The sequence below is a fragment of the Phoxinus phoxinus genome (assembly GCF_949152265.1).
Source record: "Phoxinus phoxinus genome assembly, chromosome: 24".
Classification (NCBI taxonomy): domain Eukaryota; kingdom Metazoa; phylum Chordata; class Actinopteri; order Cypriniformes; family Leuciscidae; genus Phoxinus; species Phoxinus phoxinus.
In genome coordinates, this window is record NC_136899.1 from 20,883,877 (window position 1) to 20,896,096 (window position 12,220).

Below are 12,220 nucleotides of genomic sequence, written 5' to 3' on the forward strand. Positions count from 1 at the left end.
GTCACTTCTCAAATTCCTTAGCCTCTGATTGACCTCCCTCAGCTGAGCTGGCGATAGCCGATTCTCCGACTTGCCCCGTGACCATAGTAGGAGCAATTTTCTCATCACTCCCAGGCAGCATTGGTGCATGTAGTCAGCAGGGAAAGACATGATCATGTCAATTTGGAGATTGCTGAAAGGGGACACAGCATTTTCGTGATGATGTTCTGGCTGGTGTTGCTCTCTAAATGAGACATCATTCCTCAAAGTGAGGTCATGCACTTGTTGGTACGTGATGCGCCCCTCCCAGTTGCCTTTTTGGGTGCATTTGTCACAGACATAGTAACCTGAGAATTGTTTGATGCACTTCAGCATGGCTTTTGCTGGTGCATCACAGGTAATGCAGCTCAATCTCACATTGAGTGTTGTTTCTCCCCATGCAAAGCCATTCATTTGTATCATTGTCAATTCATCTGATATGATTTTAATGAAATCCAGTGATTTGGGCTTGGCTTCAGTAAGGGCAATGGTCAAAGGAAATGTGCTTGCTGGTTTTAGATGTACTGTGCAGAGTACAGGCCAGAAAGATTTACCAGTGCTCTTAAAGAGTGGCAGTCCATCTACATTGAGGGAAATCTCAAGCTCAGTGATGTCTTTTGCATAATTGTTGGGATACCGATTCAAGCACATGATTAATTGTTCAGTCACTCCTAATTTAATGCATTCCACACCAGACACCATTTGGCTTTCAACATGATCCGTTTTTAATAATGTTTTAGTAGTAGATGGCAGGTGTTTATGCCCTTGATCTCTGAGAATTTTGAGCAGTTTGTCTGCAGCATTGTGCTTGATATTATATTCATTGATCCACTTCTTTAACTCCTCTGCTAAATTTTCAGTGGGCATATCAATGTTGGCAGTATTCTCAAAAAACTCTCCATCCATGTCACTACTGGAATATTCAAGAACCATATTCTCTGTGTCTTCTGCCATTGTATGTTGTAGCGATGTGACTGCATTGATGTCAGTATTGACAAACGACATTTCATCGCTGTCACTAGATTCTCCAATCATTGCATTTTTTAGGCCTGGGTTCCAGATTGGCATAGTGTCCCTGGGATTGTGTGCTTCACTGTCTAGCACAGTACTAGGACCAGCTGCATTAATGTGCACATTTCTCATTTTCCTTTGCACCCTCTGCCATAGTCGTTTGTATTCTCTTTTAGCTTCTGCAGGCATCCAGTTGTGTGACACAGATATGTGTTTTTTTCTCTGCAAATGGGTACACATGTAATTTAAATAGAAAACCTAAAGATCATTCATTTTGAAGCAAATACAGTGATCTTTCACTCCACATTAAGGTGAATTTTTTTTTCTGGCATGTCAGCAATATGCTGTAAATTTAAAAACCTTTTTTGCAAGGCAAGCCTACCTTCTGAGATGACATCATGCTAGTCTGTCTGTGGGGCAGGGTCTGGAAAGCACAGAAAAGATGCATAAAGTGAATGGAAATCACATAAACCTTGATGTGGGAGAATTGTATTTACACTGTTACTTCAAAGGATATAGATGATACTAGATCCATGCCTAAATTGTGACTTACCCGGTTGTGCATTAAAGTGTAATTTCTATAATAATAATTATTATTATTTATTTATTTAATTAGTTTTTATTTTATTTTGTTTGTGTGTTTTTTATACCGTGTATTTATTGTTTGTTCTGATTTTGTTATGTAGAATATAAAGAAAACCAATAAAAATGTAATTTCATGAACATTATTAAACATGGACCTTTATTATCACCAATAAGGCTTATTTCTGCTAATAGCTATTGTAGGCTCGTTTTGAAAATATAAGCGCAAACTGGGAGCTGGCTGTTGCGGAGGCTGAGGGTCGCGCGCGCGCTCACAGCCAAGCCTGTGAGAAGGCACGTTAATATTAAAATAAAGTATACAATATTTATAATAACTGCCTTCATAATTTATTTTAAAGTAGCTAATGTTAACATGACAGACATAACCCTAAAAAATTAAGCTTATCTGAAAAGGATAGACTACTCCTTTAGGCAAAATTACGTCACGCAGACATAACGGCATTTAATGACAATTATAGCATATGGCGTTTAACAGTGCGGACGAGTGGTAGTGCTATAAAGTTAAAGAAAAAGACGAAAAAGCAATGTGGTATACATAAGCAATGTGATAAATTTACTACCGGAAAAGACAACCCGATCTCACGGCAATTCGTACGAATTTTACGAGGTGGCTAATTCGTACCAATTCATACGACCTCACTCGTACGAATTTGTACGTTTTTTGCTAAATCGTACATATTTTACGATTTGCCAAAATCGTATGAATTCATACGAATGACCTACCCCTGACCCCGCCCCTAAACCCAACCGTCACGTGGGTTTAGACAAATCGTACAAATTCGTACGAGTGAGGTCGTACAAATTCGTACGAATTAGCTACCTTTTAATCACTCGTACAAATTCGTACAAATTGGTCGTGAGATAGCGTTGGAAAAGACAGTCGGTCAATTTTATGACAATTTATTACATTAATTGTGAAAACGGCCGTTTTCATGAGGAAACTTCGCTCAAAAGCTACTGTCCTTATAATTCCATCTTATTATTACTGTTATTATTATTATTATTATCATGTCTACATATTTTATATGTCATTTAGTGTTTTCTGTTCACACGTCCACGCGAAATGGAGTCTCGCGCCCATACCGTGATGACGGCACCTCGCGCTCGTGCGGAGGCCGAGGGGCGCGCGCGCTCACAGCCAAGCCAGTGAGAAGGCGCATAAACTTACAATATTGATAATAATTGCATTCATAATTTATTTTAAAGTATAGCTAATTTTAACATGACAGACTTAACCCTAAAAAAATAAGCTTGTCTATTCAGCTTATCTGAAAAGGATAGATAGGCGTACTCCTTTAGACCAAATGACGTCAAGTAAACGGTATTTAACGACAATTATAGCCTAACGGCGTTTAACAGTGCGGACGAGTGGTATAAATTTGTGAATATAAACCCAACAGATCACTCAGATCATTAGGATCACATCAACTAGAAATACCAAGGGTTCACTCAAAGCAAGGAGAGTCCGCTTTTAGCCATTATGCTAGCCGCAGCTGGCAATCACATTGAGATTTCTGTGAACACTGAGATAATTTGACACTGATTTATTTTCCTTATTTTTTGTTATTTTGTTTCAATTTATATTGTGATTTATTTCTTTTGAATTATTGATTGAGAGTTCATAATTTCTATTTTTGGGTAATAAGAGGGAACTGAAAGGTAATTTGAAAGGTTGAAATTGAAAAGAGTTACATTTTAAATCAGACCAAAAGAGAAAAGTATTCTTAATATAAATAAGCCAAATTAGGAATAACTCAAATAACTAAAGAAACCAGATATCTTAATTATACCAAAATAAGTTAGTTAGGTAAAATTAGATTTAAAACTAAATAGACCGTATAAATTATAGTAGATAAAAATAAGACTAATTAGGAAAGATAATTAGGATATAAATAAGAGTTTATTCATTTCTCGTTTATTTTCTTTTGTTGATGTGTTGAGTTTAATTTTATTGCTTTTTTGAACATTTTCTTTCGTTTTAATTGCTTGTTATTCCTTTTAAATACAAATTGCAGTTTTTTCCAACTTAAACAGTGTGTCCCTGTGCTTCTTTGCTGCTAACACAGTCTCTTGAGCGAATTATGGTCTTCTGATCGCTGGTCCATAGATTGAAGCAGTGTCTTCTTTCACGCCCCTCTGTGTCTTTTACTGAGGAGGGTGAGGGTAACACACTTGCCACGACACGGGTTACACATTGGCAATCATCTTGTGATATTAGTGTGCCATCCACTGTCTCTGCTATCATGCAACTGCAGCTCAATAGAATATGTAATCAAAACAATGTTTATTTCACCAACTGTCCTTGAATACCCTAGTAAGTTGTTACCCAACCCTTTGTTGTTTTAAAAACAACAAAAAACATTGATTAAAGATTCAACCCCTGAAAAATGAATGGTTCTACAAATCTATAGGGAATGACAGGAGAAACAATAGGGGATACAACTAAATGAAGCGTTATTATCTTGGCCTTCTCAGGTGTGTATATCAGGTTTATGTCATGTTCATATGGTCACTGTGATCTGCTTTCAGCATCCTCAAATTCAAAAAGAATCCCAATACATCAAGTATCTGTGTTGTGATGATGAGGTGACCATGACTCTGTGGGTGACTGGGATACGTATTGCAAAGGTGAGCAGAAACCAGGCCACACACCAAAAACCAAAATAGATAATGATTGTATGAGACACTAAGTTTAACTTTTTACAGCACAAATTGGCATTATAAATTATAGTTTACAATAAAAAAAAGTTTACTGTAAATTGTAGCTGTATTGTGTTGGATCCTATTGTGAGCCGTCCACTTTGTCAAAAAATAATAATAATACAAAAATTAGTTCTTCTACCTCATTAACGGTCTTGTTTTGTCATGTTTTTTTCATAGTATGGTAAGCAGTTATATGAAAACTACAAAGCCGCTGTGAGGAAAGCAGCCGGCACTGCGACCTGGGCTAACCGCACTATCCAGGCCTCCTCCAGCGCATCCACACCCTCCCCTACACCTAAAGGTAGAGATAATCAGCTAAATAGATTGTTATAAAATGTATCATAGATCTTGATATATAAAAGGATTTGGATTACATTTTTGTGTCTATCTTTCAGCCAAAGCTGCGAATGGACACGCTCCTCAGCTTCCAAAGGACACCAAGGTACCTCTAAATCTATCAGTTGCCTTAATAATGAACAACACCATAATATAATACGATAAATAATATAAGTTCATGGACCATACTGAAGTGTGGCCTGAATGTAATGTTTTCAGACACTTAACTGCATGTTAATTGCAATTAAATAAAATATAGTTTAAATGTATTGACACACTTAAGTACATATTTTTTATAACATTTCATAATTCCATTTTCTATTAAATATGTAGTGTACTGTAATAAAATGTACTGCCGAATGTACTGAAAAGCATTTATAGGAAACTAAAATATACATATATCATTTCTATTGAAACTTGTCATGTTTTCAATATTTAATTACACATTTGCCATGATGAAGTTGCCAATTGGTACATTTAAAATATATTACCATTAAATGTATTAACGAATAACACACTACAGTTAAAATTATAATCAAATTTACATGTGCTCATGTTTGTCAACACATCAAAATAAGTGTACTGCAAAGGATTACTAAACCATAATTTAAAAATGCATTATAAATAAAAGTTTAACTGTTTATTTGTCATGATTGCAAAGTACACTTTTTAAAATTGTACTTAACTCTGTTAAGAAACAGTCATGAAAGTGCACTGTCTTTAAATACACATATATTTGCCTTTTATTTAATTAATATGTAATCTAAAAATATTTTAAAATATACTTTAAAGATTTAAAGCACACAATTAAGCACAATACTTTTCACAAAGGGTGACGGTTCTTTTAGAGTTGTTTTAATCCCCTTGTAATTTCATAATTAATTTGAAATGCACCTGAATGCTACTTTTGTTTTTGTTTTTGAAGGGTCCTGGCAACCAAACATCTTTCCCACCACCTCCGCCTTCAATGGAAACCCTGCCTCCTCCACCACCCGACCCCATGTTGCCTCCTCCTCCCCCCGCTCCTCCTGCCAGCACAGCCAAAGTCAACAAGTTTCCTCCTCCACCTCGATTCCCACAATCCTCCTTCCCACCTCCACCCATGGATGACCTGCCTCCACCACCACCTCCTCCAGAAGAGGCCGAGCTGCCCCCTGACTTTCTTCCTCCACCGCCTCCTAGTTTTGCACCTTACGGGGGAGACTCGCTCCCCCCACCACCTCCAGACCCCATCACCTCCCTTCCACCTCCTCCTCCTGGTCCCCAAAACTTTGCATCTGCAGGTGGAGCTCCACCACCTCCTCCTCCACCCCCGCCTCCACCACCAGCTCCTGCACCGGCTGCCCACCCATCCGGCTCCGTCAGAAAAATGCCTCCAGCTCCACCAAAGAGAACTACACCTCAACAAACAGCGCCCCCAGGTGGCGAACTCATGTCAGAACTGATGACAGCGATGCTGAAAAAGCGCAGTCAACAATGATCTTGAAGACAGATAGAGATAATTGACGTGTTTTTGTAGTTGGACTGAGGAACTGACCGCCAAACAACCGTTCTTGGCGTGACATTGACACACATCTTTAATTCTTTTGATGTTCAATATGCTTGTATTACACCACCAGACTAAAATATGTAAATACTTTGTACTTACGCACATAATCAGATTATATGTATTACAAATATGCTATATCATCATTGCTAATGGAATGTCATAATAAATAAGGTTTTGCAAAGTTAACTGTTTAACAGATTTTGGCATGCCTAATTGTTAAACAAGAGTAAACGAGATGCATGATGCAAGTTTTTTGCACTTTGTAGAAATGCAGAAACAAAAATTTTACAAAAGACATCCATGTCCATTGTTCATATTATATAACGAGCATATATGTACATATATAGCGTTGAACTATACATCCTCCAATCAGATCATCCATTAGGAAGTGTGATTACAATGTCATAAACTATTTTTGGTTCAAATGATGCTGAAATTTGTGATTTTCATTCAACCCTGAGTTAGGAAGAACAGCTGACCCTCAGCTGCTGAGCCCAGGATGGAGGTTTACTGGCATATCCGGCTCTCTCTGCCTCTTCCTGCTCCATAAACGGCTCCATTAAAGTCTTCTGCAACAGTGCCACCTAGAAATACATAAAAAATACTGTCACCTAAGAAAAAGACAAGCCATAATGGTCTGTCTGAAGATGTTACATTGTATGTATAATTGTCAAGTCTTCATTCCACAGTAATATATTAAAGCAAATACTCTAAGATATATGATAAGCATGATCATGACAGCATATTAGTTTGACATCACATGTAATAATACCTCTGAAAAGTCATTTTTCTCTGCTTTTCTGATAGCAGATTCAGCCATCCAGTTCCTCAACACATACCGTGGGTTTACTCCTGAACAATAGAAAAATTACAAATAACAATACAACATAACACTTGTAAAACATACCGGTACACTAGCGTTTAAAAATGTACGGTCAGTAAGTAAAAAAATATATATATATATATTATAATATTATTCAGCAAGGATGCATTAAAAGGGACAATAAAGACACTTATATTACAAAATATTTCTATTTCATGTTTCATGTATCAGGGTTTCCACAAAAATATAAAGTTTTCAAATGTTTCTTGAGCAGCAAATCGTCTCGGGTTACGACTGTAACCCTTGTTCCCTGAGAAAGGGAACGAGAACTGCGTCGAATGACACTTTGGGGGAACGCCCCTCAGCGTAGCGCCTCTGAAGCATGAATGAATCTAAGCCAATCTTGATTGGTGTTGCGTCTGCTGCCTACCCAGAGGCCCATCACCCAGAGGAGCGTAGAAAGCCACAATGGCAGCCACGTACACCTTGAGTGTAGACGTGGTAAGACCATCCGAGAAGCGATCTTGGAGGAACTCCAGCACTGAAGCCACTGGGCAGTTAACTGGGTCCACCTCACGCTCTCTACACTATGTGGTGAAAACATTCCACTTTAGGGCCGTACAATTTCCTCGTGGAGGGAGCTCTAGAGCTGAGTACGGTCTCCACTACTCCTGCTGACAGGCCAGCCTCTTGGTACTGTGCCCCCTCAGGGGCCAGACCCACAGTTTCCATAACTCTGGCCGAGGGTGAAATATTGAGCCCTCTGTCTGTGTCAGCAGGTCCCTCCTGATGGGAATCTCCCACTGAGGGCCGTCCAGGAGCAATATTATGTCGGAGAACCATATTCGGGCCGGCCACAATAGGGCTACCAACAGTAGACTGATCCCGTCGTGACGGACCCTCTCTAGAACCCCCGGGATCAGAGCGATCAGGGGAAATGCATGGAATCCAACCCCAGCGGGGCTGGATGTGTGAGGGAGAACCACAGTGGACAGTGGGTCGTCTCTCGAGACACAAATAGATCCACTTCCACTGGGCCGAACCTCTGACATATTGACCCCACCACCTCGGGGTGGAGCCTACATTCCCCTGCCTCGACAGGATTTCTGCACCCTGATTCTGATTCCCCGGGATGTATGTTGCTCTGAGAGACAACAGTTTCCCTTGGGACCACAGGAGGATCTGATGCGCCAGTCTGCACAAAGGGCGAAACCTCAGACCCCCTTGATGGTTTATATAGGCCACCACTGACATATTGTCTGACCTCACAAGGACATGCTGACCTTTGAGGTCTGGCAGGAAGCTCCTCAGAGCTCGGGACACCGCCAACATTTCCAGGCAATTTATGTGCCAGGAGGAATGATGGTCCTGCCATAGGCCTGTCATAAGGCACCTGCCCATGACCGTGGCCCCTGCCCATGAGGGAGGCGTCTGTCGAAACGGCTTTCTGGTGACATGACGCTCTCAACACGGGACCTTGGGACAGAAACCAAGCTTTCTTCCACATAGATAGGGAACGAAGGCATCTGCGCGTATCCCTGATCATGTGGAATGGGTTCCCCTTTGGGGAGAACCCCTTGGTGTTCAACCACCACTGCAGGGCCCTCATGTGCAGCAGGCCGAATGGAATGATGTTGGACGCTGCTGCCATGAGTCCTAACACTCTCTGAAAGTGTTTGACAGTAATGGCTTGGCCTAGCTTTATCCTGTTCACCGTGGGGGGCTCTAGACGAGACACTCTCTTTTTGCACCTGTCTATAGGCGGAGGAGCTGGTGGATGGCTGTGGCTGCCCACTGGGGGCAGACTTCTTGGATTTGGAGCGGTGAGGGAAGTATTGTTTGAAGGCTGCAGACTGTTTCTTCGCCTCCTGAAACCTGTCAACGAAGGTGTTTACGGCGTCGCCGAACAGGCCAGAAGGCGAAATCGGGGCATCAAGGAGGAAAGCCCTGTCTTTCTCCTTGATGCACGATAAATTTAACCATGAGTGTCTCTCCGAGACCACCATCGCCGCCATGGAACGGCCGGTGGCACGGGCCGTTTCCTTGGTGACTCGGGGAGACAAGTGTGCAGCAACTCAACTCAACTCAACTCAACTTTCTCAACTCTGCAATGTCTTTAGGAGTTGGACCCTCGCCCTCATCAATACCCTTTAGAAGGTCGGCCTGGTACGGTTGAAGTCCTGCATAGTGTGCAGACTATATAAGCCCTGCCCACTAAAGATGATGTATCCCTACAGGGTTTAGTGGGCAGCACCGGGGTTTTCAGGGATGGTGCGGATTCGGGGGATAAATAGGTGGCAAGCAGCTGTTCCACCCGAGGCATCATCCCATAACCGTACTCTCTCGCACCCCCAGGATGTTACTATAATTTAAAACAGGGAGGTTGGACACGCGAGAAGAACGTGGTCTGTTCCACGATTTACACAACTCGTTGATTGTGTGACTCGTTGCACATGATTGTGCTCTTATGTTGGGACTCTGATGACGATGACTCATTCTGCCATCTGGACATTATAATCCTCCTCATTGAGCATGAAGGTATTGTGCTCTCGTCTTCTCTCCGTCTCAACCTAGCATCATTGAGGAAGAAGTTATGATGGACAAACCGTGCTAAAAGCTATGTGCATTCTGTTTGGACTTGCAAGCAGTTTCAATGCTTATTTTTTCTTGTCTTTTGGTTGACAAGTTTATTACATTGAAGTGTTACCCGTTTTTGTCGGGTCAAAAAAACATTGGAACATTGAAATGAATGGTTTAATTTTCTTCCAATTTATGTGACAGAATGCATTTATTACAATAAATCTCAAATTATATACAGTAGTATAAGAAATTATATAAATATAACATATGAAATAGTTAATTCATACAACGTACACTCCAAAAAAGTAAACTAATAATTTTAAGTAAAGACTAAATGTAAACTTGATTTGTCTGCATCCACTTAATGTGTTATGCTTGATCTCTTTAGTTTCACCTTGTGTAGAAACTTAAATGGTTTAAGGCAACAGGTTTCTTTGCAATTTTCTAGTAAAGTCAACTAATTCGGGTTAAGAGTGGGATACAGATGCATGCTGTCCATTGTAGTAATCAGAAATAGGAAGAAACCAAACACGGCACACAATGCTTTTTTAAACAAACAAACAAAAAATGGTTTTGGCTAAAGACAATTTCAAAAGAAAGTATGTACGAATAAAGCATCAGTTGTAGATAAAAAGTATAATGATTAAAATACACTTAATTTTACACACTTGGTTCGTTTCGGTCTCTATCCTCTGAGTTCATGGAGTTACTATATGGAGTGTTTGAGAATAGGTTTGTTAAATACATGGACAGACGATAGGTTTAGAATACTTTGAGATAATGAATTATGTTTTCCTTCAAGAAACCTATAGAAATAAGATTATAATGAATAGGATGTGGTGGGAGAACAATTTGCTTTTAGTCAAGGAACAAACACCAGTGCCAGTTTTATTTCATTTGTTGAAGAAATATAAAAAGGTATTTAAATGTATTGCAAACAGAGTTTGTGGTAACACGTAGGTCCTATTTGAAACTATACACAACAAAATGTGTATAGTAGAAGACTGGAGCTAAACAAGGAGCCTCATGGTCAATATTGTGAGGTCCATAGTGGAGTTTATTTAGTTAAGTAGGCTAGTTAAGTTTATTTAGTGGATGTGAAGAGGAGGAGGAATGTAGAAGTGGTTTAGAGTAGCCTATTAAATACGATTCTATTTAAGTGAGATGTGGAAGAATAGGCTGATGAACGCTTACATGTTTTATTACTGACTGATCGACAGGTGACCTGATCTGCACGCCTGTCTCGAACACCCGCTTTCACTACAATATTATGAAGCTGCAGACTCAGAGCCTGCAGCTACAGTCCCGCAGCCAGACCCCTCGTTTTTCGAGACAGCGCCTCCTGCTGTTCGGGAAATAGTATAACACCCGCACACAGAGTCCCGCGTTCTCAGATAGTACGGTCTCGTTTTATTTAAAGTTATCCGTGCCAAAAAATAAAAAATAATTTGTTCTCTGACTAACAAATTACCCAGTAGTTATTTTTTGAGCATGGGTGTAATTGAAAGAAAATTACTGATGGAAGGGATACAATTAGCCTACAGATTGAACTATCTTCTGAAAAATATTATGTGATATTATATTGCTACAATGTTTTTTGGATAAAAGCGTCTGCTAAATTAATAAATGTAAAATGTAATGTAAATGCATAAGGTAAAATAATTACTTTCTGGTAGGCGAATATTCCTTCTTTTTTCTTTATTTTTGCAATCGCTCTGTCATTCTACATAAATTATATAAAGTAAAATAATTACTCCGGCATTAATTCATAAAATGTATAGTTTTAGGAAAAAAGGTCTGATAAAAAAAAAGGTAAAACGGTAAATCTGATTAAATAATTAATGATGACATTCTTTGATATTAACACACTTAATGTATTTAATTGGTCTACTTTAATGTCAACTAATTTTAATCAATTTTTACAATGGCTTGTCTACAAAAAGTCCAAGGTTAAAGGCAAACGTTAGCTATCAAAATATTTTCGGGGGGAAAGGCGAAAAAACAGGCTAGGGGAGAGCGGGGCACAACCTAACGCATTTTGGTTTTGGCTCAATTATTTAAAAAATAATTAGGTTAGAGTAATCTTTTTTTTACACAAGAAACATACACATCTCTGCTACAAATGAACACTTAAAGTTTTTTTCTAGGACCTTCCATTTTCGTACAGTTGCACTGAAAGTGACAGAAGTGCAAATGTTACAACTTACCCCATATGCGGGGTTAGTTGTAACAGACAGAGGGGTTAGTTGTAACACTTGTGTGTAACACACATAATTCAGTACTATTTTATCTGTATAGTTTGATATTGTTTGTACATCTGTATAGATAAATATCCATACATCCATCCCTCATCCAATCATCCTTCTATTATGGATCAATATCATGGATAGAGATATAGGAAAGGGCTGAACAGTTTTGCATGCAAAATTATTATTATTATTAATAGTAACAGTAATAATAATAAAAACAAGCTTAAAATCACATTTTAAAGTGTTTATTATATGAAAACAGGCAATATTTTTAATAAATAAACAAGTGATCAATATAGTAAACAAATCCCATAGCCTACAATATTGTGAACACTTGGCGGCTTAGTT

The 12,220-nt window shown here is 39.2% G+C and overlaps 1 protein-coding gene and 1 pseudogene across 2 annotated transcripts in view; one reads left to right on the forward strand and one right to left on the reverse strand.

Moving 5' to 3' along the window:
* The first annotated feature begins 4,046 nt into the window (after positions 1 to 4,046).
* On the forward strand, positions 4,047 to 6,460 carry LOC306992625 (amyloid beta A4 precursor protein-binding family B member 1-interacting protein-like). The gene is made up of 4 exons (XM_079601747.1): positions 4,047 to 4,260; positions 4,513 to 4,636; positions 4,731 to 4,777; positions 5,597 to 6,460. Exons 1-4 carry the CDS (start codon positions 4,138 to 4,140, stop codon positions 6,149 to 6,151), a joined length of 849 nt encoding a protein of 282 aa, XP_079457873.1. The 5' UTR covers positions 4,047 to 4,137; the 3' UTR covers positions 6,152 to 6,460.
* Positions 6,461 to 6,681: 221 nt separating this feature from the next.
* The window catches only part of LOC306992630 (protein adenylyltransferase SelO-like), a 38,982-nt pseudogene continuing 33,443 nt past the window's right edge, over positions 6,682 to 12,220 (reverse strand). Inside the window, exons 18-19 of the transcript XR_013800730.1 lie at positions 6,993 to 7,072; positions 6,682 to 6,804 (exon numbers count right to left, since the gene is read on the reverse strand). The product of XR_013800730.1 is annotated as a protein adenylyltransferase SelO-like (transcript). The remainder of the gene's footprint in view (positions 6,805 to 6,992; positions 7,073 to 12,220) is intronic.